The sequence below is a fragment of the Triplophysa dalaica genome, chromosome 16 (assembly GCF_015846415.1).
Source record: "Triplophysa dalaica isolate WHDGS20190420 chromosome 16, ASM1584641v1, whole genome shotgun sequence".
NCBI classification, from domain to species: Eukaryota; Metazoa; Chordata; class Actinopteri; order Cypriniformes; family Nemacheilidae; genus Triplophysa; species Triplophysa dalaica.
Window position 1 is genome coordinate 15,941,321 of NC_079557.1, and position 27,827 is coordinate 15,969,147.

At 40.4% G+C, this 27,827-nt stretch overlaps 3 protein-coding genes across 7 annotated transcripts; 2 read left to right on the forward strand and 1 right to left on the reverse strand.

Moving 5' to 3' along the window:
• Nucleotides 1-115: 115 nt before the first annotated feature.
• Nucleotides 116-6,602, reverse strand: dpf2l (D4, zinc and double PHD fingers family 2, like). Of its 2 annotated transcripts, none has more exons than XM_056769019.1 (11): nt 6,431-6,602; nt 5,716-5,876; nt 5,515-5,622; nt 5,193-5,389; nt 5,017-5,109; nt 4,816-4,900; nt 2,788-2,919; nt 2,037-2,168; nt 1,837-1,949; nt 1,153-1,234; nt 116-1,003 (listed from the first exon to the last, which is right to left on the reverse strand). In XM_056769019.1, exons 1-11 carry the CDS (start codon nt 6,460-6,462, stop codon nt 921-923), a joined length of 1,218 nt encoding a protein of 405 aa, XP_056624997.1. In that variant the 5' UTR covers nt 6,463-6,602; the 3' UTR covers nt 116-920. The 2 variants fall into 2 exon arrangements, with proteins under 2 accessions (XP_056624997.1, XP_056624998.1); XM_056769020.1 differs by having other exon boundaries at nt 6,176-6,462.
• Nucleotides 6,603-6,647: 45 nt separating this feature from the next.
• On the forward strand, nt 6,648-10,854 carry hnrnpa0a (heterogeneous nuclear ribonucleoprotein A0a). 3 transcript variants are annotated; one of them, XM_056769023.1, is made up of 4 exons: nt 6,648-9,864; nt 10,201-10,315; nt 10,392-10,451; nt 10,703-10,854. In XM_056769023.1, the coding sequence occupies exon 1, from the start codon at nt 6,778-6,780 to the stop codon at nt 7,684-7,686; it is 909 nt and encodes a 302-aa protein (XP_056625001.1). In that variant the 5' UTR covers nt 6,648-6,777; the 3' UTR covers nt 7,687-9,864; nt 10,201-10,315; nt 10,392-10,451; nt 10,703-10,854. The 3 variants fall into 3 exon arrangements, with proteins under 3 accessions (XP_056625001.1, XP_056625002.1, XP_056624999.1); XM_056769024.1 differs by having other exon boundaries at nt 6,648-7,597; XM_056769021.1 differs by having other exon boundaries at nt 6,648-10,315.
• A 258-nt stretch (nt 10,855-11,112) lies between these two features.
• On the forward strand, nt 11,113-26,525 carry klhl3 (kelch-like family member 3). Of its 2 annotated transcripts, XM_056769472.1 has the most exons (15): nt 11,113-11,378; nt 11,868-11,993; nt 12,107-12,213; nt 12,446-12,567; nt 22,368-22,530; nt 22,639-22,748; nt 23,074-23,190; nt 23,276-23,425; nt 23,506-23,623; nt 23,711-23,908; nt 24,023-24,124; nt 24,312-24,440; nt 24,565-24,705; nt 24,792-24,935; nt 25,023-26,525. In XM_056769472.1, the coding sequence occupies exons 1-15, from the start codon at nt 11,365-11,367 to the stop codon at nt 25,049-25,051; spliced, it is 1,770 nt and encodes a 589-aa protein (XP_056625450.1). In that variant the 5' UTR covers nt 11,113-11,364; the 3' UTR covers nt 25,052-26,525. The 2 variants fall into 2 exon arrangements, with proteins under 2 accessions (XP_056625450.1, XP_056625449.1); XM_056769471.1 differs by having other exon boundaries at nt 23,506-23,908.
• The last annotated feature ends 1,302 nt before the right edge of the window (nt 26,526-27,827 follow it).

The following is a 27,827-nucleotide window of genomic DNA, read 5'->3' on the forward strand; positions in this document are numbered from 1 at the left end:
TACTGTATATTTCCCTAAAGTCATGATTGATTAACATTCCCTCTTTCTCTACTATACATCGATACAGTTATACATTTTACTATTTTGGCAGCTGTAAAAATTCATTAAACTAGCATCTGTTACATGTGTGTTTATTATGGAAAGGGTAATACGAAAAATGTAAATAAAAAAGACAGCAAAATACGTCATTTACATTCAATACCAAATACAAAGCAACATGAAATACCAAAAACCGATACAGTACTCACAGTAATTCGATATGAATATTCATCAATTATGGATATGGGATATATCATATACAAAATTCTACTACAAAAGATAACCCGCCTTATGAGAGTGTTTTTGTGTGATTAAAACGTAATGATAAATGTTTGAATCCAGATAAACTAGCAAAAATGAAATAACAATAAAATTAAGCACCATCTCCTGGTTTTTTTATCTGGACCTTGGCACAATTACTTCCTGAAAGAACAACTAACAAGAAAGAATTACAACACCTCTTATACAAGTAAACATTTAAATCCATAACATCCTTAAAGGATCAAGCTATATCTTTCCATTTTGTAAACAAATGTGTTTTGAGTAATCAATATAGAAAACAATATTTGGCAATGCAATAACATCATCTGTACTATTACCCCAAACGTAACGGAATGTGGAAATGTTGCAAATAATCCATGAAGTACATAAAATATTTGTGACCTGTGTGTGCTTGGTCCATTTAAACCGGTGTTTATAATGTGTTAATAATGTTTAACAGTCACAGTGAAATATAAAACAGTGGCAATGTAAGGGCCAACAACTCTTCATGCCATTCCATATCCACCATACTGTAAAATGTCACAACGGTATAGATGTGTTTCTTTGTGTACGTGAGGGTTACATGTTCATCAGGATATACCACTGTCATGGTTACTCACTTACTCCATTGTGTTGTTCTGACTCTGATAAATGGAGGCCTTGTCCTTCAGAAGAGCCAAACACAGGTGGCAACTCCAGCTTCCTGTAAACATGATTAAAGCCATCATCAGCATATATCTTGCTTAGAATGATGTGGGAAAAATGTTATCTAACTCCATATTTTAGATAATATACTGCTGTAAATACAGTTGCTATAATCTGAGTTCACATGATCAATGTATGTTTTTTTACCTTCTGGAGGGTCAGACATGGCTGGGCTCAGGCAGTACATGTGATATCCTCTATCACAGTCATCACAGAAGAGAAGCTGGTCCTGAGGAGAGGGTTAAAAAGGGCAGCTCCTATAATCTGCAGTACTTGTACAGTACACACATACAGCTACAATTTTTTTTTTGTCCATTTCAAATAGACTTCCTGAATGTACTATTAATAGGTATGTGTTTAGGTGAAATAAATAATTGTTTCATTCTGTGAACTACTAACAATATTTCTCCCAAATTTCAAATAAAAATATTGTTTCTTTTTGCAGAAAATGAAAACTGGAGAAACAGGACAAAAGAAAAGATGCTCTGCATTTTTTCAGATCTCAAATACAGCAAACAAAACAAGTTTATATCCACTTTTAAGCAAGACAACAGTAATATGTGAACATGTATTTCGGAAACTGGAATGACCACAATTATATTTTCCACAGCTATATTTATAAATGTTAGAAAACCTAGTTGGTCAGAAATGTTTTTGTGTATTAACGCAACCGACTGACATTTGTGATACACTTAATAAAGAGTAAACCTCCTGTGAAAATCAGATTACCAGAACAGTAAATTCCAGGTGTAAACAATGATCTGGTATGCTAACAGTAGGTGTTAACATGGCCATAATGGAAGCACAGGATATGCTTGATTCTCAACTCACATCGTTCTCGGATGTACCACAAACATTGCAGCACTTGCACTCAATACACTGCCAGCGGTAAGTCTTCACAGCTGCCATCATCACAGCGGTGAACTGCAGACATGACGGATGCCCTGAGGAGGGATCAAAAAAACAAAATGTTAACATTTCTGCATCTGATCACTGAAGCTTTGATATCTTAATGAATGATGTCTCTATACCTGAACGTCCACAGTCAGAGCAGGACACAAGCTCTTCAGACTGGCCTGTTTTCTGGTTCATGTTGGAATCGCCCAGGCAGAAGTCACAGTAGTCATTGGGTAATGCCAGGCCATTTGGACCTTTCTTAGGGGCTTAAAGAAAGATTAGATCTGTTATGTGACTCTATTTCATGTCGCAATTTGAATCGCCAGTCTATCCAGATCGATGTTGTTGTCCACGTGGTTAATATTTGTCTGGTTAATATATCTCATCTCATTCAATATTTACTGATTCAAAATATCTGCGTCATATCAGTAAAGGGGCAGATCTTCTAAAAAATTAAAGTTCTGGCATCATTTACTCGACCTCTTTTTAATGCAAATCAATATAAACTGCTTTGTTCGGATCAACACAAAAAGATATTAAGAAGAATGCCTGTAACCAACCAGTTCTTGGCCACAATTGGTCAAAAGTGCCTCAGAATTGTTTGCTTTCCAACATCTTCAAAATATCTTCTCTTGTGTTCAACAGAGCAAAGAAATTGAATTTTTCCTACTATGGTAGTCAATGGGGTCCAAGAATTGTTTGGTTACTCACATTCTTCCAAATATCTTCCTCTTTGTTAATCGAACAAAAACATTTATATAGATTTGGAACAGCTCCAGGGTGAGTAAATAAAGAAAGAATTTTCAGTTTTGTGTGAACGGTTCCTTTAATTTAAGGTTCAGATGGTCATGCATATCTGAATATGTGAATAAGGCTGAAACTCACTCTTCGTTTCTTCTCGTGGTGTAGGTGGGCGAATCTCGGGTTCATCTCGGTCCTCCCCTTCCTCATCGGCCAGGTGAGAGTGAGTATAATGATAACTCAAACCAGGTCTGTTCTTGTAGCGCTTTCCACAAACTATAAAAATAGTGGTGTTCAAGGAGACATGTAATGATGAGTCTCACAAACGGACTCAATGCAGGTGTGAATAAGGTTCAAAACTTTCATTTTCAAACGTTCGACACTAGCATCGAGTTTGCAGTACTATGAAGCCATCCCTTTGTTAAGTCGTAAAACTTTCATTTTCAAACGATCGACTGGATCTTTTAACACACATGTAGTTATAAATCAGAGCCAAAACATCAGCAATTGCAAAATACTCCTGTATAGGAAGCAAGGACTTGTGCATGATCACTCAGGATGAATGTAAACACTAGCATCGAGTTTGCAGTACTATGAAGCCATTTTTCAATTAAATCTTAAGTGTTATGTAGTGAAACGCAAGCATATTTTATGATCGTTTCTGTTCAGTCAGCTCGGAATACTGCAAGCGTGTGACGGAAATCAGGTTCAAAGAAATTGTACTGACTGGTACGGCCACCTAACTTGCGTATACATTTCGGCAGTCTATGTCAAATCATACCACGGACTGACGTAGATTTGTGAGGGTGTACTGTTTCCGGATCCATGCCTCCACCTCATTTGAATAAAAGATAGCAGTTTATGAATACTGTTTACTCATATCAACCATTTAAGCAAAACGCTTATAAAATCACAGAGTGTACACTACAGTCTCACCGAATCTCTAACATTAATATTTTATACAGAAATCAATCAATCATAACAGAGCTAATTTACATATAGACCTCCTTAAAGACCAACCTGGAAAAGAACCAGTATTTTTTCAAAGGTTTAAAGGAATACTTCACACAAAAATGAAAATTGCCATCATTTACTCACCTTAGAGTAGTTTCACATCTGCATGTATTTATTTGTTCTGACGAACACAGAGAAAGATATTTGGAAAATGCTAATAACCAAACAGATCTTGCCAATTGTTTGACTCCCTTAGTAGGAAACATGAATTTATCATCAAAAGAAGAGTCGGACAGCAAACTTTTGACTACCATTGTATTTTTTCCTACTATAGTAGTCAATGGGGGCAAAATCTGTCTGATTATAAGCATTCTTCCAGATATCTTTCTCCGTGTTCATCACAACAAAGAAATGTATACAGATTTGGAACAACTCGAAGGTGAGTAAATGATGACAGAATTTTAGTTTTTGGGTAAAGTATCCCTTAAATGGGTCATATGGCGCGAATACGTGTTTTATATGTCTTTGCATTGTTATAAACCGTGCATGTATTAGATTAAATTGATGAATTATAGTGTCGGAACAAAATATGCATTCAATCTAAAAGCAAATGCTCACCTAGACCTGCCTGATACGCGTCGTGTAACCACACCCCCACAAATCTACGTCAGTCCAAGGTGGCCATACCTGTCAGTACAATTTCAGGTACCTGATTTCCGTCACACGCTTGCAGTATTCCGAGCGGACTTAACAGAAGAATCATCAAAAATGCTTGGGTTTCACTTCATAACACTTAAGATTTAATTGAAAAACGACTGCCTTTTGTTGGTTTAAATTTTGATTTGGGTCTGTGTCTAAAAATATCTCACATATGCCCAAATCAGCATTTTCCTCGTAGCGTTAACTTTTTAGCGCATAGGGTATGCTAGCTACCTTTTTTATAAAACAAGCAGTTAACTATTGGCCAAAAACGAAACAAAGGAAACTGTTTGTCATCTCTTTTTCTTTAGTTCGTCCCTGGATCCATGGAAGTGAACGTGTACAGCTCAGCCAGGTTCCTGGCGTTAAAGTTAACTTTTTCAAAAACTATCATGGTCCTAGAAAGTGAGTGACCGTATATGTTAAAAACGTGTCTCAATGTTTACTAACAGTAAGGCATCTATAAGCGTAAGACAAAGAAAAATGCTTACAGAACACAGAAAATACATCACAACTTACTATCACATGCATAGGGTTTATCACGATCTTCCTGGGCAGCAGCAGCGGCTTCCATCTTCTTCTTTCCATTTCCAACCGCACGACCCTGTCAGATTAAACAGTCTTCATCACACTGTTTCTCTCGACCAAAATCACGTTTCTTTTTTGATTTTTGTACAGTGCTGAATGTATTGTCCGTGACTGCAGATGTTGGCACGTTACCTTAGACTTCCCTTTTCCACGTCTTTTTGGAGTTTCTTCCTCAAAATCTTCATCATCCAGATCATCCAGGTAGTCATCCGGCTCAAGGATTCTCTGAGATCGACAAAAACGATCAGCCCATGCATTTATATAGAGTTAAAAATAATGCACAATAATAGAAAAACTCCACCATATACCTTCCTAACACGTGTGGAGCTAGTATGGCTGCCAGCCGCACTGGTTCCAGTAATCTCGGTCTGACTGCTTTCTTCCTCTGGAGGTCTGAGCTCTGTGGTTACTCTTTTATCCAGTGGTTCTCCTTTCAGTAAGGCTTCCAGACTACTCCCGTCCAAGGGGGCCAACACATCTTTTTTCAAACCCAGTTCTATCTCAGCTTAGGGAAGAAGATTTTTCCAATTTAATCTGGTCGTATTTAACAGTCATGATATGTTTGATGGCTCGTTGAGATCAATACAGATTGTAATGATACAGATTGTAATAAGAAGTGTATTCAAATACCAGTTTTGAGTGGAGGAAAAACCAAAGCAGGATCCTCTGGAGGATGGGCTCTTCTTTTCTTCCTCCAGCGTCGTGCAGGATATGTGTACAGCTGTCCTGGTGCAGTACCTTCAAAACCAATATTATTGACACATACACATTTTTGATTGCATGTTATTGGAGAAAGGGGACACAACAAAATGAGTTGGGCTAATACTGAACCTGCACTTCTATGTCTCTTTTCCATCCAGATGTAGCAATTGCTTTGAGCCACTCCAGTCTGGGAGTCCAGGAAGGGCATGAGGATACTCCTCTCAGCACACAGCCGGGCATTATAACTGTGACACTGTTCCAAAGCATCTTTATAATACTGTTCTCCAAGCCTGTGGTCCAACAAACAACACAGAATAAGACAGACAAAACAGCATTAAATGTACAAACATTGGTATGGTACATATACTCTCCACATGCAGGCAGAAATCGTATACTTTAACCGATCTAACAATAATTTTCATGATTATTGTTGTAGAAAAAGGAGACACTTTGTTGTTTTGCGGGAAAGTTACATTTAGTGCGCCACAGCGTGATGATATGCAAACAAGGGAGTTCAATTGTGCCCACTGTTGTGCAATAACATAGACAACAATAAAAGCGATAGAAAAATAAACATAAATCTACTTACATAGTTGTACATAGGAGTGTACAATGGACGCAATCTAAGCATCAACCAACTGGTGTAAGTAATTTTTAAAAGAAGTCACGTTGTAGCGCGCTTTGATGTCACGGAAAACAATGAATGAACGAGGTGTTCGTTAGAGCTATTTGTCTTACACAATGCCGTCTTAGATCCGATTATCGATTTTAAAGTCACCCCAATTTAGCCATGGTTTGGAAATACGGGGATATCAATTAAATAAGGAGAAGTGCATGTACTCACACTTGAACAATATTCTCCACGGCAGTCGCCATTGTTTTGCCGTAATGTGCTGTTGTTGACTTTACTGCGCATGCGCGTTGAACATTTTTTGAACTGATTGTTCCATATGCCTTTTTAAAACGAAAGACTTGGTCCTGATAACATAGCTGGGCACTTGGGGAAAAATTGTACAACTGACTTATAAATACAAAATCTTAAACAAAAGTAAAATCTCTGAATTACAATAACAAAAAATATAAAGCGTGGGCGTGGTTAACACTGTATGACATCATCCATCCGCACCGCCGCCATTTATATTGCCCCGCCATTTTATATCATCCCAACCTAACGCAGATTAGTTTACGAACATGACGGCTCAAATGGAAAACCAGCTCTGCAAACTCTTTGTCGGTGGACTCAACGTCCAAACCACGGACGATGGACTGCGGGAGCATTTCGAGCAGTACGGGAAGCTCACGGACTGCGTGGTGGTGCAGAACCAGCAGCTGAAGCGCTCTCGCTGCTTCGGTTTCGTGACCTACTCGAGTCCGGAGGAGGCGGACGCGGCCATGGGGGCCCGTCCCCATTTGCTGGACGGGAATAACGTCGAGATCAAGAGGGCCGTAGCGCGAGAAGATGCTGGCAGACCCGAAGCCCTCGCTAAGGTGAAGAAGATATTCATCGGTGGTCTTAAAGACGACATCGAAGAGGATCACCTCCGCGACTGCTTTTCCCAGTTCGGTGCGGTGGAGAAGGCCGAGGTGATCACAGACAAAGAGACCGGCAAAAAACGGGGCTTCGGCTTCGTGTATTTTGAGGATAACGATTCCGCCGACAAAGCTGTGGTGCTTAAATTTCACGTGATTAATGGACATAAAGTAGAAGTGAAGAAAGCCCTGACCAAGCAAGAGATGCAGGCTGCTGGCAGTCGCGGCGGTCGGGGTGGCAGAGGAGGCGGGCGGGGGATGGGGAGACCTCAGAACGGCTACGGTGGGCGCGGTGGATACGGCAACTACGGCGGTGGCTACGGGGGCAACGATGGTTACGGCGGAGGTTATGGAGGCGGATACGGTGGTGGATATGGGGGAGGCTACGGAGACCAAATGGAGGGCTACGGCGGTGGTAACGGCTACAATGACTTTGGCAGCGGCTATGGCCAGCAATCCTCTGGCTATGGTCCAATGAAAGGTAATTACTCGGGCAGAAGCAACGCTCCTTACTCCCGAGGTGGTGGTGGCGGTGGTTACGGCAGGGGGGCTTATGGAGGCTCGTATTAAAATTACGTGTTAGGTGCGATAATAAGAGCAGCTCCTTCCCCAGCCCACATCACAATTTTGACCACATGTTATATTCAGCAAAGTAGCCAGAGCGTGCCACCTTAACGTGGCTCGACATTGACTGAAACAATGACGCATCGATTCATTCAGGAGTTCACAACTTATCCAGCCTAGCAAATCATAGGTAGAGGGTTACCTATCAAACTTTACCTCTCACAGCTGTTACTACACATTCTCTTTTTAAGGCATCCATCGTTTCCCTAAAGTACTAGGGAGTTTTTTTTCAACAACACAAATAGGACTACTGCCGTGGATTTCTGCTTGTTATCAGACTGGCCAACAATGGCCGGGGCATGATGCTGCCTTCTTACGAAACTGTTTCTCTCACGTTTCTGTGCTTTGGAATTAAGTTAAGATTAGCATTTTTGCTTGTTAGTGTAGGCATGTGTTTTTTCCTTTAGCATATGTATTGTATTTTATTGTCTTTTGTTTCCCTTTGTTCAACGGCGTTATTTAAATCTGTTGATTAGAGCCAATCATGGTGAACCCGAGTAGCGGTTTGATTTTTCATTGGTTGGTAGTGATCACGTGATGTATTAAATGACCACAGTCCAGCGGGGCTGACGGTAGAGTCTGCAGCCAACCAGTGGAACATTAAAGGGATACTTCACCCAAAAATGAAAATTCTGTCATTTACTCACCTTCAAGGTGTTTTAAATCTATAGACATATTTCTGTTCTGATGAACACAGAAAGCTATATTCGATATGCTCATACCCAGACAAATCTTGTGTTCAACAAATTTCATTTTTCCTACTATGGGAGTCAATGGGGGGCAGCATCTGTTTGGTTATAAGCATTCTTCAAAATATCTTTCTTTTTTGTTCATCGGAAAAAAGACATTTATACAGATTTGAAACCACTCAAAGGTGATTAAATGACAGAATTTTAGGTTTTGGATAAAGTATTGCTTAAAACTCGTATTTAATTAGGCTCCTTGTTTGTCGTCCAGACATAAAAACTGTGCTGGATGGGATAAAGGCACATTTATATTCATGTTGGTGAATACAAATAAAAGGAGTAGTTTTACCTTTCGGTGTTCAGTCTCGCATAAACTTAACATCCGTTGTAGTAACCTAATGTGACTCTCCAATAATTAGTGTCATTTGTCAAATAGTTCAGACTTCATTATGAAATATTGTATTTGGTGTTTCAGTGAACCTTAAAGACAGGCTTGATTTGAGTTGTTTTCTACAGTTAAAGTCCTTAAGGATGCATTTGTCTAATTGTATTAATGCTTCAACAATATAATACCTATGGAATATTGTTTATTTCAGAACCAACTGAACTGTATGTATTTCTATTAATAAAAGTGACTATTCCGTAGCCATTATGGTTTGACTAGTTGAGCTTTATTGGGTGGTTTTGATGTATACAAAGCCCGCTTAGTGATTCTGTATCGCCATCTAGGTAAGACTAAAACTAGAGGCAAGGATAGCATGTGCTGCTGACCCTATTCCTCTACCAGGCATCGGCTTTAGTGCTCCATATTGACTATATTTGCATCAGACGTGTGGGGATGTTAAAAATTTCCCAACCATGCAAGATATGTTGTCTTTATTCTTAAAATATGTTTAGAGCTTTGTTCCAATACTTTTAGTGATCAAATAAGATGGATCTATACCTTAGCTGTGTCCACTACTACGTCATTGGATTCTCCAGGGGTACTCCAGAGACGTAGAAACCCAGCAGAAAATCCATAGGATAATCGCACCAGGTTTGTAGAAATACTTTATACACAAGACATTACATCAGGTGTGTCTTTAACATACTTCGGATCCACCTGGAACAGACGCAAACGAGGTATTTGTGAGTGGATAGTGTAAAAGCGTGCATGCAACTTTATTACAGCATTACCTAAATAAAATCTTCTTGGTGTCAACCAGCGGTGACCATGTAAAATAGAGGAGAACTGGAAACTGTGCTCTCTAGTCCAATGTGTGTGAAGTGGTGGTGATTGTGGTCAATGTAGTTATGTCTTAATCCAATATATTTTAGACAATTTTCAGTTTAAGGTCAAACCGGAGAATGGGGCTTATAGTTCCTGTTTACTTGATGCATTAGTTCCAGATATTAATCGCATCAAATGCAAAGGAGATCAGCATTTATTAAGCACAAGGTTTGTGACTTCAGTTATTTACTTTACATCTTATCAATCCCCCTCCCCTCCTCATCTCGGTGTTTTGCTCGTGTTTTGTCCTTTTTACATTTCTGGCACGCTAAGGACAATGAATGTGTGTGATTCATTGAGACTATGCAACGTCATTTGGTTTGGCCCTTTGGAACGCTATTAGCTTAAAAAAACGACACAGCTCCTACAAAGACCGTCTTAAAGGAAATCACAAAAGTATAAATCTGATCGAGTTGTGTCATAGACTGGTTATAGTTAGACGTGCTTCAGGAAGACATCACTTGTTGACTTAATGCTAATGGCATCTGTCCTCTTTTTCCACAGAGGGTATGCAATGGAATAAAATCTTTCTTCTAACTGTGGCTGCTTGAGAACCTCTGCTTCAGCTGAGAATCCAGTTGGCCAGAAAAGGGGAACAAGGACATCATCAGCATCTCAGGTGAGCATTATTTTTATTTTCACACAGGTAGCACCACCTAATGTCTACATACTTTAAAACTTATGATATCTTGCAGATTTGAGATGGATTGCAAATGCTGTATTCCTGGATACCTCTGAGAGGCCAGATGCTTTGGGTAAGATTTGCTAGTTTAAACCATTACAATTAGTTTAGTTTACGGGAAACTACTTTGAATACTTTTTTGTTAATTTCGGATTTAATTATACATTTAGGTTCAATCCTTTTGTAAGCCATAGACATTAGACATTTAGTATTTCTTTAGAATTAAGAAAACTGATCTTTTTATAGGTCCTGACGCCCATTATAAAACAGTTCTTTCCATCTTTAAATACAATTTCTGATCTGATTAGCACTGTCTTTACACAGGTGGTCCAAGAGGATGCCTTGGTGGTGCCAGGTTGAGGATCAGCTCGCTGAAGATAAGCACATGGAGTGTTGCAATTCAGTCAATGGAGTCATTTTACTTGTACAAATGAATAAATTGTTTTAAATATCTAATAAATTCAATAATAAATTAAGTCTTTGTTGTCTTCTGTTGTTTGAATGCATCAAGAAAAAATGACTTGAAGAATGAAAATAATATTGCTCTTCTTTTGTACAAGTATATTTTAAGATTCTGTAATTAACTAAATTAAAAGCACAGTGACAATGTATAGCCATTTATATAGCCGATAAGAGGATGATTATCTCGTAGTGCAGCGCGGTCTGGTGACCTTGCTGATTCTGCTGAAGTGCTTGTCACCGTTGCCAAGCAACGCGCTGATGATGGAGGACCGTTACGACGCTCTACGGCTGTGAAGTCAGTGAATCCAGCGACGGCTGTGGGCTGCTAACCGGACCGAAACTATCACAGCCTGCTCTACAAGACAGCGCTGACCACGAAACCAACTGATGTAAACGTTCAGCATTCGACTTTGAGCTTAAAAAAACGCAGACCTTAATAAACGAGATAGGGGAAACTAACAAAAAACGACGAAAGATGATGTAGCAAGCTAACTTTAGCCATCTGCCTCGCGCGATACTTAAACATGGATTGTGACGGGTAAGTGTTTATTATAACTGAAAGGGGTGAATGTAACTCGCAACAAATATTTGTTTTTTTAAGAGAAATTAACGAGAAACGGATAAAGCTAAAATCTGAAGCATTAAATTTCAAGGAGAGCGCGTGTTGTTGTCTATAGCAGCTACATCGCTAGCTGTCTGTTGTGTACTTGATTTGTTCCCGTTTGACAAATTTGTCTACAAAGACTTTTAAACTTAAAACTTGTTTTATGTAACAATCGCTCTAAATGAGTGAGATGTCATACCAGGCTCTCAGATGACAAGACTTGAAAATCTCGCGTTTAGTGTCTCGTGCGGTATCTTGACTGGACTGTTGGTAAACTGATGGGCGTTATAAACTAACGATTATTTAAAAATATGATCAAAAGTACAGGTGAATACTATCAACTAATTTTTCATAAGTTAATTGGTGTTGTTTCTAATAATTAAAAATGTTTTGTTCAATTTTGTGTTTTGATTTAATAACAAGGTGTGGAGTGCCTTGTCCTCCGCCGGGTTTGGATTCACACGAGGAGGATGTCAAAGAGCCAGGGATGCACTCTTTCGGTCACAGTCACATGAGGAAGGCCTTTTGCCTTATGAATGATTTGAGAAAGTCAGTGCATAATGTTTAAACTTAATTATCAAGCACTTTTAATATTCATTTGTGTTGCGTGCCCATATTCACATGATCTTTGCCTGTTGATTTTCTTTCAACCGTGGTCACAGCCGGAGGATGCTTTGTGATGTTCTGCTGGTGGCGGGTGAAGTGGAAGTACCAGCACACAGAGTGGTTTTAGCATCATGCAGTCCTTACTTCTGTGCTATGTTCACAGGTACTAGCATATCCCATATTACCCAGCAAGTCCAAACATTAAACATCAGACCGATCTACAGCCAGAAATAAACATGCCTCCTACTCAAGTTTGTCCTTAGAAAGTGTCAGATTTGCTGAGTGTAGGTGTTCACAGTGTTTATGCAACCGTTCACATATTTGATCTTATCAGAGAACACAAGCTTTTCCGCTGTTGCTGTGGGTAATGGTTCTCCTGTACCTGTGGTATAAAGGTGAAATGAGTGAAAGCAAGGCTCACCACATTGAGATCAGGGACGTTGATGGACAGACGCTGCTGAAGCTGGTGGATTATATTTACACTGCAGAGATCGAAGTGTCTGAGGATAATGTTCAGGTAAGTCGAGACGTCTACTGTTACAAGCATGGCTGACTGTATGTAATCTGTCCATATACTCTCTGTCTTTTCCTCTGATGTTCAGCTGTGCTTGCTGCTGTTGTGATAGGCAGGATATTTCCTCTTATTATTACCTCCGGAAAGCAGGTAAGAGTGGAGGAAGTCTAGTGCGATGTACTGGATTGATACACTTAGCCCTTTGTGTTGGTGTTTTGTTGTCCCGCTGCATTCTATTGTGTGTAGGAGGAGCTTTTGTTTAAATGCAAAGAATACAGCAGTAGAGAATGACATGATCTGAATGGCTTTCATGCCACTTGTACTGGATCAGTCTGAGGTCAGTAGAAAGCCTAGTGTTGAAACCAAGTTAAGTAGCCTAGTTTTCATCTGGGCAGGGTGGACATACAGTATTGTTCAAAATAATAGCAGTACAATGTGACTAACCAGAATAATCAAGGTTTTTAGTATATTTTTTATTGCTACGTGGCAAACAAGGTACCAGTAGGTTCAGTAGATTCTCAGAAAACAAACAAGACCCAGCATTCATGATATGCACGCTCTTAAGGCTGTGCAATTGGGCAATTAGTTGAAAGGGGTGTGTTCAAAAAAATAGCAGTGTCTACCTTTGACTGTACAAACTCAAAACTATTTTGTACAAACATTTTTTTTCTTCTGGGATTTAGCAATCCTGTGAATCACTTAACTAATATTTAGTTGTATGACCACAGTTTTTTAAAACTGCTTGACATCTGTGTGGCATGGAGTCAACCAACTTGTGGCACCTCTCAGCTGTTATTCCACTCCATGATTCTTTAACAACATTCCACAATTCATTCACATTTCTTGGTTTTGCTTCAGAAACAGCATTTTTGATATCACCCCACAAGTTCTCAATTGGATTAAGGTCTGGAGATTGGGCTGGCCACTCCATAACATTAATTTTGTTGGTTTGGAACCAAGACTTTGCCCGTTTACTAGTGTGTTTTGGGTCATTGTCTTGTTGAAACAACCATTTCAAGGGCATGTCCTCTTCAGCATAGGGCAACATGACCTCTTCAAGTATTTTAACATATGCAAACTGATCCATGATCCCTGGTATGTGATAAATAGGCCCAACACCATAGTAGGAGAAACATGCCCATATCATGATGCTTGCACCTCCATGCTTCACTGTCTTCACTGTGTACTGTGGCTTGAATTCAGAGTTTGGGGGTCGTCTCACAAACTGCCTGTGGCCCTTGGACCCAAAAAGAACAATTTTACTCTCATCAGTCCACAAAATGTTCCTCCATTTCTCTTTAGGCCAGTTGATGTGTTCTTTGGCAAATTGTAACCTCTTCTGCACATGCCTTTTTTTTAACAGAGGGACTTTGCGGGGGATTCTTGAAAATAGATTAGCTTCACACAGACGTCTTCTAACTGTCACAGTACTTACAGGTAACTCCAGACTGTCTTTGATCATCCTGGAGGTGATCATTGGCTGAGCCTTTGCCATTCTGGTTATTCTTCTATCCATTTTGATGGTTGTCTTCCGTTTTCTTCCACGTCTCTCTGGTTTTGCTCTCCATTTTAAGGCATTGGAGATCATTTTAGCTGAACAGCCTATCATTTTTTGCACCTCTTTATAGGTTTTCCCATCTCCAATCAACTTTTTAATCAAAGTACGCTGTTCTTCTGAACAATGTCTTGAACGACCCATTTTCCTCAGCTTTCAAATGCATGTTCAACAAGTGTTGGCTTCATCCTTAAATAGGGGCCACCTGATTCACACCTGTTTCTTCACAAAATTGATGACCTCAGTGATTGAATGCCACACTGCTATTAGCCCCCTTTCAACTAATTCAACTAATTGCCCAATTGCACAGCCTTAAGAGCGTGCATATCATGAATGCTGGGTCTCATTTGTTTTCTGAGAATCTACTGAACCTACTGGTAACTTGTTTGCCACGTAGCAATAAAAAATATACTAAAAACCTTGATTATTCTGGTTAGTCACATTGTACTGCTATTATTTTGAACAATACTGTATGCTTCAGAGGGGTAGAGGCTGTTTATGGCTTTGTTGGTCCTTGGGGCTTTCAGCGATGTCATGCAATGAAACCACTCACGTTCTGTGTTCCCATCTGGCATTTCGACCATCTCTTGTTCTAAGAAAGTGCTACTGTTATTGAATTTTACAGATGCTGCTTTCCAATTTTGTCATGTCTGGGCCTTATCCCTTTACATGTGTCATTTATGTGCTGGGTTACAGACATGTTTTCATTCCAAAAAACATTACTACATTAAAATCTGAACCTTCCGAAAGTGTTTCCGTAATCTTGCATACTATTAGTCATTACAAGCAGTGTTGGGCAAGTAACTCTGAAAAGTAATTGATTACTAGTTACCAATTACACATTCAATAGTGTAATAAGATTACTGTACAGATTTCTCTCTCCAAAAAGTATTCAATTACTTATTACTAATTACCTTCTATATCCTGTAACAACCTTGATTAGTTAAATGATTCAAAGTTAGACTTTCCACTATTGCACACACATACCTTAATGCTGGGATAACACACAGGGTTTCTGCCAATCTCATATTAATCTTTAGTACCTATAGAGTAGTATTGCATACTTCGTATCTTCGAAGAGTATTAAGTTTGATCACATTTATAAAAGATAGATACAGCTTTATGATCGTTTCCGAAAACATACGGCGAGTGGGAGGGTAAGGCTGAACCAAAGCACGTGCGCTCCCATTGTCAACAACACACAGACAACAGTTTCACTCACCGCACTCGGTTCATGTCTGGGATCTTTCAGTGCTGGGACGGCTCCATATATCAGTTTCAAACAATCTCCAAATCCAGCATCCACAGTTTATATAACATTCATCACCCAAATTCAGTGAACAAACAAACACCTGAACTTCGCGAACGTATGCTCTCTCTCCCTCCTGTTACAAGTGAAACTGACGTCCGCACATGCTCCTTCTCCTGCCCTCCTGTGGCTGTACTGCATGCTTTTTCGGGAGAATTGTCCCAGCCAACCACAGGCCAGCGGACCACCGGTGGCAAAGTTGGCGATCCACTGGCGGCAACCGACTGTGGTCCACCGGCTTTTTGCTCATCGTTTTTTCAGTGGTCCACCAGCGGTTTATCAATAATGTTTACTGGCGGTCCACTGTCTTAAGGGTTTAGCCATTTTTTAAAAGAAAACAATTTCAAAGAAGCATTACAGAAAATGCATGTTTCATTGTAACAATCATTCAGAAATTAATCAGCCAGAGGAGCTATGACTCACTGAGAAAAATCTTCTGGCAACAAATAAAGTTAATATCGCAATAGCTCTAATAATACAAGTCATGTATTTAAAGTCATGTTCTAATAAAAATAGTATATTATTATAGGGTAAGATTGCAGGTTTTCAACCCCATTGTACTGTGTGACGAGGTGCCGTTCAGGGATCAGCGTCATCTGGGAAACGGCCCGGCAGCTAGTGCTGATTGAGATCACCTGATGACGATTAGCTGCCGGGCATAAAAGCAGTGTGCTCCCAGCACTCTGGGTCCCGCTTCATACGACGCCTAACGCTGGGTCCTTTCTAAATCCCCCACGAGAGAGTGTGCGAGAGGCCAGCGAGGGAAACACAGGACACCAGACTGCACGAGCACGGATCGGACGACAGCACATAACGAGCACCCCGGACATCACAGTTTTGGACATTATTTTATGTTTTATAATAAATTCCCAACCGGGGTTGCTATGCCTTATCAGTTGTGTCTGTCGTATTCTCTTACCCCGTCACAACTGGTGGAGAATGCGGGCGTGGAGTTAAGAGACCGTCTCGGCTATCTGGTTTCCCCTAATTTTCGTGTTTCCTGCATCGGAGGAAGGACGGACACGCTCTCTCTCTCCCCGGTCCACGAGGAAGTAAGTCGAGGTCGAGAGAGAAATCGCTGGCGCCGAAGTTCAGGAATTATCCCCGCCGGCAGAGAATGCTGCTCAGCCGACCGCGAGCGCTGCCCAGCTGCCAGAGAGCGCTGCCTAGCTGCCCGACAGAGCTGCCCAGCTGCCAGAGACCGCTGCCTAGCCGACCGACCGAGCGAGCTGCCCAGCTGCCGGAGAGTGCTGTATAGCCACCCGAGTGCGCGGACCAGACGCCAGAGAGCATGGCCCAGCTGCCAGAGAGTTCGGCTCAGCCGCCGGAGGATGCTGCCCAGCCGTCCGAGAGCGCTGCCTAGGTGGAGGTCCCCTTCGTGGATCAGCCAGCGACCACGTCCGTCTTCCAGCCCGTCGTACAGTCCGTCTTCCAGTCAGTATGGGTCGGACTGTCAGGCGGCATTTTCCCTCCCACCCTGATTATCTTCCCGAGGCGCCTGCAGGAGCTGCCCGGAGACCAGGTTGACGCTTGGGGAGGGGAATGTGACGAGGTGCCGTTCTGGGATCAGCGTCACCTGGGAAACGGCCCGGCAGCTAGTGCTGATTGAGATCACCTGATGACGATTAGCTGCCGGGCATAAAAGCAGCGTGCTCCCAGCACTCTGGGTCCCGCTTCATAAAACGCCTAACGCTGGGTCCTTTCTAAATCCCCCACGAGAGAGTGTGCGAGAGGCCAGCGAGGGAAACATAGGACACCAGACTGCACGAGCACGGATCGGACGACAGCACACAACGAGCACCCCGGACATCACAGTTTTGAACATTATTTTATGTTTTATAATAAATTCCCCACCGGGGTTGCTATATCTTATCAGTTGTGTCTGTCGTATTCTCTTACCCCGTCACAACTGGTACAATGTCTATAATACACTCACCTAAAGGATTATAAGGAGCACCATACTAATACTGTGTTTGACTCCCTTTCGCCTTCAGAACTGCCTTAATTTTACGTGGCATTGATTCAACAAGGTGCTGAAAGCATTCTTTAGAAATGTTGGCCCATATTGTTAGGATAGCATATTGCAGTTGATGGAGATTTGTGGGATGCACGAAGCTCCTGTTCCCACACATCCCAAAGATGCTCTATTGGGATGAGATCTGGTGACTGTGGGGGCCATTTTAGTACAGTGAACTCATTGTCATGTTCAAGAAACCAATTTGAAATGATTCGAGCTTTGTGACATGGTGCATTATCCTGCTGGAAGTAGCCATCAGAGGATTGTTACATGGTGGTCATAAAGGGATGGACATGGTCAGAAACAATGCTCAGGTAGGCCGTGTCATTTAAATGATGCCCAATTGGCACTAAGGGGCCTAAAGTGTGCCAAGAAAACATCCCCCACACCATTACACCACCACCATAATTGCATTAATGAGAAATTGAACAGGTGTTCCTAATAATCCTTCAGGTGAGTGTATATGTAAATGAACAATATGTGAATGATGCAAAACACATTATCCAGCAGAGTTTTATGGACAAATAAATAGGAATATCTCAATACGAGTAACTCTGAAAAGAGTAAACATTGTCTCTTCACATATATTGCCAATATTGTAACAATACAAAGGTTGAAAATCTGCAAACTTACACAGTGATTACAATATATCATATTTTGCAGTTTTGTATGTCCATCTATATTTCCAATCATCTGAAGTCTTCCACCCAAAAAAAGCTGGCAGACCGTCAGCATTTTTACATTGGCCGGCATGAGGACCACATTGTCCGACATTGTCCCTGTGGTGGTCCGTCTGTGTCAAGCCGCTTAATCTGTGGCGCCCAGTTTGCCAGTCCTGTGGGTCCAATAAGGGGCTAAGAAAAGTTGTTATGAAACGGTTTTACATGTTTGAAAAAAACTTTCCGAAACCTGTACGATTGCTGGTGGAGTGTATCGAGCACAGAAATACTACGTAATACGCAGTGACAAGTTGACCATGTTAAGCATGAGAAGACTGCACGTTTAACATTGTAAAGAAGTCAGAATGCATGACACATCGTTGCAAGGCCACTGTAAACAAAGTATTAGGGTTAATTACATCAGAAGTAACTGTTATTCAATTACAGAAAAAATAAGAGTAATCCCTTACTTTACTTTTTCGAGGGAAAGCAATTAAATTACAGTAACTTACTACTTAGTAACTAGTTACACCCAACACAGATTACTAGCCATCAAAAATTTAGTCCTCTGGCTGTCTGTTTACTTTTATGTAAAGTGCGAATGATGTGTTTTCTTAAAGGGGGCATAAATACTGTTTCATGTATTCTGACTTCTTTACACTATTAAACATGCTGGGTTCTTATGTTTAACTTAGGCAAAATGTCAAAAAATGAGTTGGACATATAACAAAGTATTTCTATGCCAAATACACTCCCTCAAATCATGGCTCTTCCTTACGTAATAGCGTTCCTCATACCTTATATGGTATAGCTCCGTGGTAAGAGTATGGCGATAACAACGCCAAGGTCGTGGTTTCGATCCCAAGGGATTGCACATACTAAGAAACAATTGTATAAGATAATTAGGGCTGCCCCCGTGACCCGAGGTAGTTCGGATAAGCGGTAGAAAATGGAATGGAATTAGGGCTGCAACAACGAATCGATTAAATCGATAAAAATCGATTACTAAAAGAGTTGGCAACGAATTTCATTATCGATTCGTTGTGTCGCGCGACGCAGAGATGTTTGATTATAAAAAATATATTTATTTGAGCTCAGAACACACTCGGTCTCTCTCGCGCAGATGATAGCAGAGTTCGGCGCATCATAAACAGGGCGGAGCGAAAATAAAATGAACAAGCGGTGTTAGAGAAAAGATACATGGTAATGACCCAGCACCTGAAACGGAAACATGTTGGAGTCTTTGATGAGGATGAAGGGAGTTCAACAGCAGGGTAAGTCACTACAGGATCCTACTTTTGTTCCGTTTTGAAGTGAGGAACGTAATGTCCCTGGTGCGGGTGTTTACTCGTTATCAAGCTTGACAAGCATGAGAAGTTAGCGTTCATTTTTAAATCTGTTGTCATGTATAGCTACACTGCAAAAAAAGCCTTTCTTACTTAGTAATTTTGTCTCGTTTCCAGTCCAAATATCAAAAAAATCTTAAATCAAGATTACTAGACAAGAAAAATGGCATGTGGAAATTAAATGATGCTTAAAACTTCTGTTTGAGATTATATCTCATTAAGGTTATTTTTCTTACCCCATTGGCAGATAATCTTGCTTGATTTAAGAAAACAATTACTTAATTTTGAGGTGTTTTTTAAGAAAGCAAGACATCATTTCTTATGCTATTTCATGTGTCTAGTAAATGTATCTTGATTTAAGATTTTTTTGATACTTGGACTGACAACAGGACAAAACTACTAAGTTAGAAAAGCAATTTTTGCAGTGTATATTCTGTGCTTTGTCCCATATAGGTTATTTTTGACAAATATATTTGTGTGTGTTGTACTTTTTAATTTAATTTTTATTTCTTTTATAGCACTTGGTCATCTTAAACTGTGTTTAAATGTGGTGTAAAAATTAAACTTGCACTTACTACAATGATGGTAATAATTATAATTGAATGCCATAATGCCATGACAATGGTGCTAATATCGTGGCTGCGGCAAATATCCTGGAGGAGAAGCATGGGTGGTCCTATGTCCGTTGCACTGGCCATACTTTGCAACTTGTGATTAATACTGCATTGAAGCATCCAAGCATTGAAAAAGCTGTCGGGGCTGCAAGATGTCTGGTAGAACATTTTAAGAAAAGCGAGTTAGCCAGCAGTAAACTCAGGGAGAAACAACAACAAATGGCCACACCAGAACACAGCCTTGTTCAAGACATAAGCACAAGGTGGAATAGCACATTCTATATGATAAGTCGACTGCTTGAGCAAAGGTGGCCTGTAACATCAACACTGTCCGACAGCTCTGTCACACAAAGAGGCAAAAGGTACCTGGATCTGAAACCAGACCAGTTGAGCCTGCTGGAAGAGCTTTCAACAGTTCTCAAGCCTTTTGAATGTGTCACTGCGTTCATGAGTGGACAGAAATATGCAACAATATCTGCAATACCTCCACTTGTGTAGGGACTGTTGAAGTCCACCCAGACTGGAAGTCCCCCTGCTGTCTACGAGTCAGCCCCGCTGCGGGGTTTCCAACTCACTGCGGTGCAGCAGTTGCAGGAGAGATGGAAAAGGGAGACTGCTTTCTCAGATGGAGCACCAAACAGTGATTTTTGCGATGGCCCTTTACCCAAGGTTTAGGAAACTGAGCAAGTTTCTTTCACCTGATGAAATCCTACCTTTTCAAACTAAACTGCAAACAATGTCACTTGAAGAGAGAAGGAAGATGGATGTGCAGCAGCATGGCAGTTGCAGTGTTGTTACCTCCACCAATACTACAGCTACTAAATCAACACCTCTAGTAGCCACTCTACTTGATTCACTCCTTGGTTCTGATGATGAAGAAGAGGATATAGCAGGCGAAGCTGAGGATGTCCACACCCAAGTGAGGAACAAAGTCCTCACATACTTTGGAGAAAAGAGCCTTGCCAAGGAAGAAATAGTCCATTTTTATTTTATCATTATTATAACAGCTCAGGGATGTTCAAGGAGCAAAATGTTTGTGCACTTCTTCACACTTGTGCAGTTCTGTTTTTGGATAAAAGGTTGGAAATTAATGCTTTTCTTGTTTTTTTTGTTTTTATCCGATTAATCGATTAATCGAACAAATAATCTACAGATTAATCGATTATTAAAATAATCGTTAGTTGCAGCCCCTAAAGATAATACAATGTAAGTTGCTTTGAATAAAAGCGTCTGCTAAATGTAAATGTCATATGGGCAGTTTCCATTGGAAAGGCACAAGCCCACACATCAACTAGAACGAGAGCGAGAAAAAAGATATGCCCATCAATGTGCTTTGTTCGGGTTACGGAATTTCAGATGTGCATTGTTTTTTTTTCTTTCATGGGATTTGGGGATGAATATTATATAAACGGTGGATATAAAGCTGGATATGCAGATCATTTGAAACTAATAGTGGTCCCAGCACTAAAAGATGCCGGTCATCTACCGCAAGCGGTGAAACTGTATCAAATGTCTGTGTTTTGTTGGCAGTCGTCACGTACGTGCATGATGAACGCAAATTTATAGTAAATCAACAGTTATGCAGGGATAATGCAGAGATTTATTGTGGGCTCATGCCTCCAGGAGCTCTAACTTTTTTGGAAATAATTGTACAGCTGTCTTTCATAAATGTGATAAAACTAAAGACTCTTCAGAGATATGAAATATGCAATACTAGTCTATAGCTACTCAAGATTAAAATGTAATTTGCAGAAACTGCATGTTACCTCTGCTTTAAAGAGTACATAACTAGCGATTTTTAAGGTCCTACTTTGGTTTACGGAGTGTCCAACAACAAATTTATGTACATAGAAGGTGTAAAAACACTATTATTTCATAATAATAAGCAAATTTTCTTACCTTACTTCTTGACTGAATCTCAAATGATTGGTTCCATGATTCATCGGTCCAATCCCCTCCTTTCCACTGGCGTAGTATGATGTGATTGGTCAGATGGTCTCTAGTCTGCTGTGATTGCGAATGAGGCTCACGAACAACAGTGGATGGGGGAGAAGAGTGATGTTTTTTTCGCGGGCAGTTCTAGCAAAACGTAGGCGGGGACTATTTGTATTCCATGGCGGTTCGCGAATCAGACTAGGGTCGTCTCCCTTTTTTCCAAGTCAATAACTTTGTTAGTTATTCACATTCGGATTAACAACTTGGCAGACTGCTTACTTTCAAACACGGCAACATTAAACACTGCATGAAATGTAATTTTCATGATCTCATGTTATGTACTCTTTAATAAATTCTGCTGTGACCAGGTGTTGCTCCCCGCTGCCAGCCTGCTGCAGTTGATGGATGTTCGGCAGGTTTGCTGTGACTTTCTGCAAGCCCAACTCCATCCCACCAACTGCCTTGGCATCCGAGCGTTTGCTGATCTTCACGCCTGCATAGGATTGCTTAATGTGGCTCATTCCTATGCTGGTGAGTTCTCGTTTTTTCCCAATGTAAACTAAACTGTGAAACAGAGGCAGAAGTGTGTTAATTCCAAACATATGTTGAGACAGTTTTCTTTGTGTATATTTCGAGCAGAGCAGCACTTCACAGACGTCATGCTTGGCGAGGAGTTCATGGCCCTCTCATTGCAGCAGGTGTCCTGTCTCATCTCTAGTGACAAACTGACAGTGTCCACTGAGGAGAAGGTAACACCTATAGTCTTTGGGGCTGAAGATTTTGTTTCTAACTTTAATTCTCAATGTCTCTATCTGTAACATCACCGAGGGCCTGTGCTTAGCTCACCCTCGCATGATTTGTAGACAGCAGACTGGTGGCAGGTTTTTAGATCTATGTGCTGGAGACAGACCATCTGTCAGTCACAGACTTGCACGTCATTAGCTGCTCTCTGCTTACGGTTGACTTGTGTTTCAAGTCTGTGCTTGCACGCCCACTGGATGGCAGCTGTCTTATGAGCAGTGATGTCAGCGAGGAAGATATTATTGGCCTGATTTACTACATTTACAATCCTAGGTTTTTGAGGCTATGATCGAGTGGATAAAGCACGATAAGGAGGCACGTCTGGAGCACATGCCAAAGCTGATGGAACATGTTCGGCTGCCACTGCTGTCCAGAGACTACCTAGTTCAGGTGTGACCGTTCGCATTTGTTGCTTTGGAGGGATTATTTGCAATCCTCTTTATGTTTTCTAAGATTTTAATATTCATACAAACAGATTGTGGAGGAGGAACCCTTAATTAAAAACAACAACACATGTAAAGATTTTCTCATTGAGGCGATGAAGTATCATCTTTTACCTGCTGATCAGAGGCATCTTATAAAGACTGACAGAACCCGGCCACGCACGCCTATCAGTTTGCCAAAGGTACCACATTGTATTTTACGTCTCTCAGACATCCACTTCACATACTTTTTATCAACCCTTGTGTATCATCAATTCTTCAGGTGATGATGGTAGTAGGCGGTCAGGCTCCTAAAGCCATCCGCAGTGTGGAGTGCTATGACTTCCAGGAGGACCGCTGGTATCAGGTGGCAGACTTACCCTCCAGACGCTGTCGAGCAGGTTCTCAGCAATACTGTGCCTTTTCTTCTTTGCTTTGCTTTCTGCTCCACTTGGTCTTACCTCTCGGCGTGAACGTGCGTCCTTTAGGTGTGGTGTTTATGGCCGGTAAGGTGTATGCAGTTGGAGGGTTTAACGGCTCCTTGCGCGTGCGTACGGTGGACGTTTACGATGGGTTGAGGGATCAGTGGAGCTCTGTTCCCAGCATGCAAGAGCGGCGCAGCACTTTGGGTGCAGCTGTATTAGGGGACTTACTCTACGCTGTCGGGGGCTTTGACGGAAGTACAGGTACATACCTCAATCAGCTCTGTTTGCAGACTGTGCCCTGCAAAATACTCGTTTGTCACCGGTTTCTGAGCAACACTTATTCATTATTACATAACGCATGTTTTGTCCCTTCAGGCCTGTTGTCAGTTGAGGCATATAGTCCCAAGACTAATGAGTGGATGTTTGTAGCTTCCATGAACACCAGACGCAGCAGTGTCGGGGTGGGCGTAGTGGATGGTAAGCTTTTTGAGTGGTGTGAAGTGTTTATATGGCATGGTTTTGCAATAGGGAATACAGCAAAAAATATTCTTGGTTGTTTACTTTTTTATGCGTACGTTGTACTGTCATTTTTACATTGTGTCCAAATCAAAAACGTGCAGGTGTGATTATTGATTTAAAAGTGTGTGTTTATGGTGCTGCACAGGAAAGCTGTATGCTGTTGGAGGATATGATGGAGCATCCCGTCAGTGTCTGAGTACTGTAGAGGAGTATAATCCAACCAGTAATAAATGGAGCCATGTGGCAGACATGAGCACCAGACGCAGCGGAGCTGGTTAGACCCTTTCATTAGACTTTTGTAAAAACACACTTTGGATATTTATCTTACCAGATTCATTATGCAATTCACAGCTCCATTTACTCAAGGCCTTTGATGTGATATTGGTGTTTGTATATAGGTGTTGGAGTGCTCAATGGAAAGCTGTACGCTGCAGGTGGGCATGATGGTCCTCTGGTGAGGAAAAGTGTGGAGGTCTATGACCCCTCTACTAACACCTGGAGGCAGGCGTGTGACATGAACATGTGCCGGAGGAATGCAGGTGACTGTTTCTTCATTTGAGAGGCCAATTTTTCTTACCGTCAGAGAGATTAGGAGAAGACGCTTAACGAAGTGTGTTTGTCTCAGGAGTGTGTGCCATAGATGGGCTGCTTTATGTCATCGGAGGAGACGATGGCTCATGCAACCTGTCTTCTGTGGAGTACTACGACCCTGCTGCTGATAAATGGAGCCTTATTCCAACCAACATGAGTAACGGCCGCAGCTATGCAGGTCTGTTTGACCTGCTTGCATTCAAATTCAATCCATTTTTACATAAATGACTTCGACATAAGATGATGTCCTTTACATCTGTTGCAGGGGTGTCTGTTATTGACAAGCCTTTATGACTAAAAGTCCTGGGCAGTGGGTCCACGCACACCTGTCCAGGGATCAGCTGTGACAGACAGACAGATATCTGAGGCAGAATCTGGAAGAACCTTACCGTTTTCTAGATCCTCGTGAACCTGCTTGATCTTAAAGCTCAGAGCATTACACACGCACACAGATTCCTGATCTCTCAAAGTCTCCAGAAAGTGCCATTTAGCTCTGTTGTTTCTAAAAGAGTTTTACAACAAGACCTTGTTTAAAGTGACTCACTTGGACTGAATCAGGCTGGGTAGAGTGTTTAAGGGATTGACTGAATGACCTATTCCCCTCGCAGAGTGACTGGTGTGGTAATCAGAGTGATGTGCAGGTGAAGATTGTGCCAACAAAGACCTCCCTGCTTGCTTTACTACTGACTTTACAATGCTCTTAGCAAATACACTTGCATTGGCACTGCAGTTACTATCACAGGCTCAAGATGATGTCTCAGCGTTTCAACAGTATAAATGCATATCGCACCCCTTTAACTAGATCAGGGTTCATACTCACAAAAGTACAATACTCTGATTGTATTGCATTCATTTGTTTTTTGTTACAGGGTTACTTATTTTATGTTCGTATTTTAAGTATAATGGAAACACAACCGCAAAGAAATGAATACTCATTTGAAAATGTACTTAATAAGCTGCTTTTTGTGCCATAATGTATGTAACATCATCAAAGATGTTTAAACAGGAAACATGTAATATAAATCTCACAGGGTAATGTGCCAAATGTAACATAGTTATATAGAGAATACTATAATATGTATATAAGCACTTGTCATGTGGCAGTTATGGTGTGCAGTCGTCCATGTTGGACATACAGAGCCTTAATATCTCTCTTTTAAGAGTTTCTCTTAATTTTACAACTCTGTCTGTATATGCATTTTTTTGAAATTGCACTGGCTAGGGAATCTATCTGCCAAACATATTAGAATCTTAGTAAAAATTGCACTGAACTTCTTACACAACAGAGCTGGTACTTTTGCAATGACAGGTAAACAACCTGGCATATGTTAATATTTTATAACCACAATTCATTTAGAATACACCGCTTTATTTATTTTATCGTGGCATAGGCTGATGTACTTAATCATTTGAATCTAGTCATCAGTACAACTGGAAATGTAAAGACTTTCAATAGTCCTAAAAATGATCATTGTACATTTTTAACTTTATAAAGCTTTAACTTTGTTTGCAGTGGATCCTACCTGTTTACAAAACATTGCTCCATTATTCTGCACTTAAATTCTCTCACGGATCTTTAATTTGTCAATGGACAAACAGTATACTGATACAACACACTATGCAGAAAGACAGCTTTGCAAGGTTTTAACATTAGGAGGCAAGAATGTTCCCAGGAGCTTCTTTTGCATTTGGGCTGGTGTAACTGCTGCCACTAACTTTGATGTTTTTATAAATCATAATCGTAACATTAAAACAAATAATAATGACATTCAAATGTGGTGCGTCATCTATGAATTATGCACAAATGGGGAACATAACATATTGATGTATTTCTAAGGATATAATAATAAATTAATGAAAATCTTTGTTAAGAGGATCTGTTTTGTTTTATTTTGTTGAGATACTGCAAGATGTTATAAGCCGCCACTGGATGGCAGCAGAGACTCATGTGCCATATGTGAAGACTTAAGTGAAAATTTGTAATTTTTGTAAAAAATATACATATATCTTTCTGTGTTCATCGAAACAAAGTAACATTACAGGAATGGAATTACATAAGGGGTGAGTAAATGATGACAGAATTTTCATTCTGGGTGATCTATCCCTTTAACGTGCCTAAAAACTTAACCTACAGCATACCGTGTATTCCATTCAAGCCATAAGATAATACTGTGTAAATTATAGGGTGGACTTAAGAATAGAAAAATTCAATAGATTGCAGAACTTTTATCACAGGTATAATGAAATGACTATTTTTGGTCCAATTTCTATATAATGTACAATTTTATATTCTATAAGCTATTAAGCCCAAAGCTTATGTTTCTCTCCTCTCTTCTCCATTTATAATTCTATATGCTCACTTTTACTTAGACATGCATGTTTATTTTGGACTTTATATTTGATATAATACAATTTTTTAGCAAAGTCTAGTCACACCTTTTTGGCAGCATTTAAGTATATCTCTTGTCTAGGAAATTATTCATAAGTAGTAAGGGTAAAACTTGAATCTTTGAATAAGGTGTATTACGTCATAGTCAGTAGGATGTCATTTACAAAAATTTCAAATACTAGGGCTCTAGACTTATTTTTTCCCACTTTCTCAATTGATCGCACCAACTTACAATTTGGTCGAACCCTTTTTATAGTAATCATAAAGATCTTGCATGATGACCTCAGTTGATGAATCGTTCTGTTCATTTGTCACTCAGTCTTTTATAACAATCGGCTATAGACTGCTTCATATTTGCGCTTTAACACTTGCGAACACAATAAATCAATTTGTATTTGTTATTTTATACAGTTGTAATTATTTTGTTTTATACTCAAGTTATATATTGGGTATGAAATGATTTGACGCAAATATAACCCGTCACTCTTCACAATCCTCCTTTATTGCCCTTTTTGAATCAAGCTGTGATTTTTCCACTGGCCTTTTTTATTTTTGCAACATAAAATTAAATTGGCTAGCTCAAAACTCAAAAGTAACTCAGAACTAAATTATAATATAAATGTACTTTACTACACATTGTCATAAATAAACTTTAACTATTAAATCTCACTAACCACTCAT

What these genes read in the sequence shown, in the direction of transcription:
- dpf2l (XM_056769019.1), bottom strand. Translation starts at nt 6,462, where the DNA reads ATGGCGACTGCCGTGGAGAATATTGTTCAAGT. An exon ending in TTTTCCTCCACTCAAAACTG is followed by an intron (nt 5,390 to 5,514) that starts GTATTTGAATAC and finishes TTCTTCCCTAAG; the next exon opens with CTGAGATAGAACTGGGTTTG. An exon ending in GTGGTACATCCGAGAACGAT is followed by an intron (nt 1,235 to 1,836) that starts GTGAGTTGAGAA and finishes CCCTCTCCTCAG; the next exon opens with GACCAGCTTCTCTTCTGTGA.
- hnrnpa0a (XM_056769021.1), top strand. Translation starts at nt 6,778, where the DNA reads ATGACGGCTCAAATGGAAAACCAGCTCTGCAAACTCTTTGTCGGTGGA.
- klhl3 (XM_056769471.1), top strand. An exon ending in CAGTGTCCACTGAGGAGAAG is followed by an intron (nt 22,749 to 23,073) that starts GTAACACCTATA and finishes TTACAATCCTAG; the next exon opens with GTTTTTGAGGCTATGATCGA. An exon ending in CACCAGACGCAGCGGAGCTG is followed by an intron (nt 24,441 to 24,564) that starts GTTAGACCCTTT and finishes GTTTGTATATAG; the next exon opens with GTGTTGGAGTGCTCAATGGA.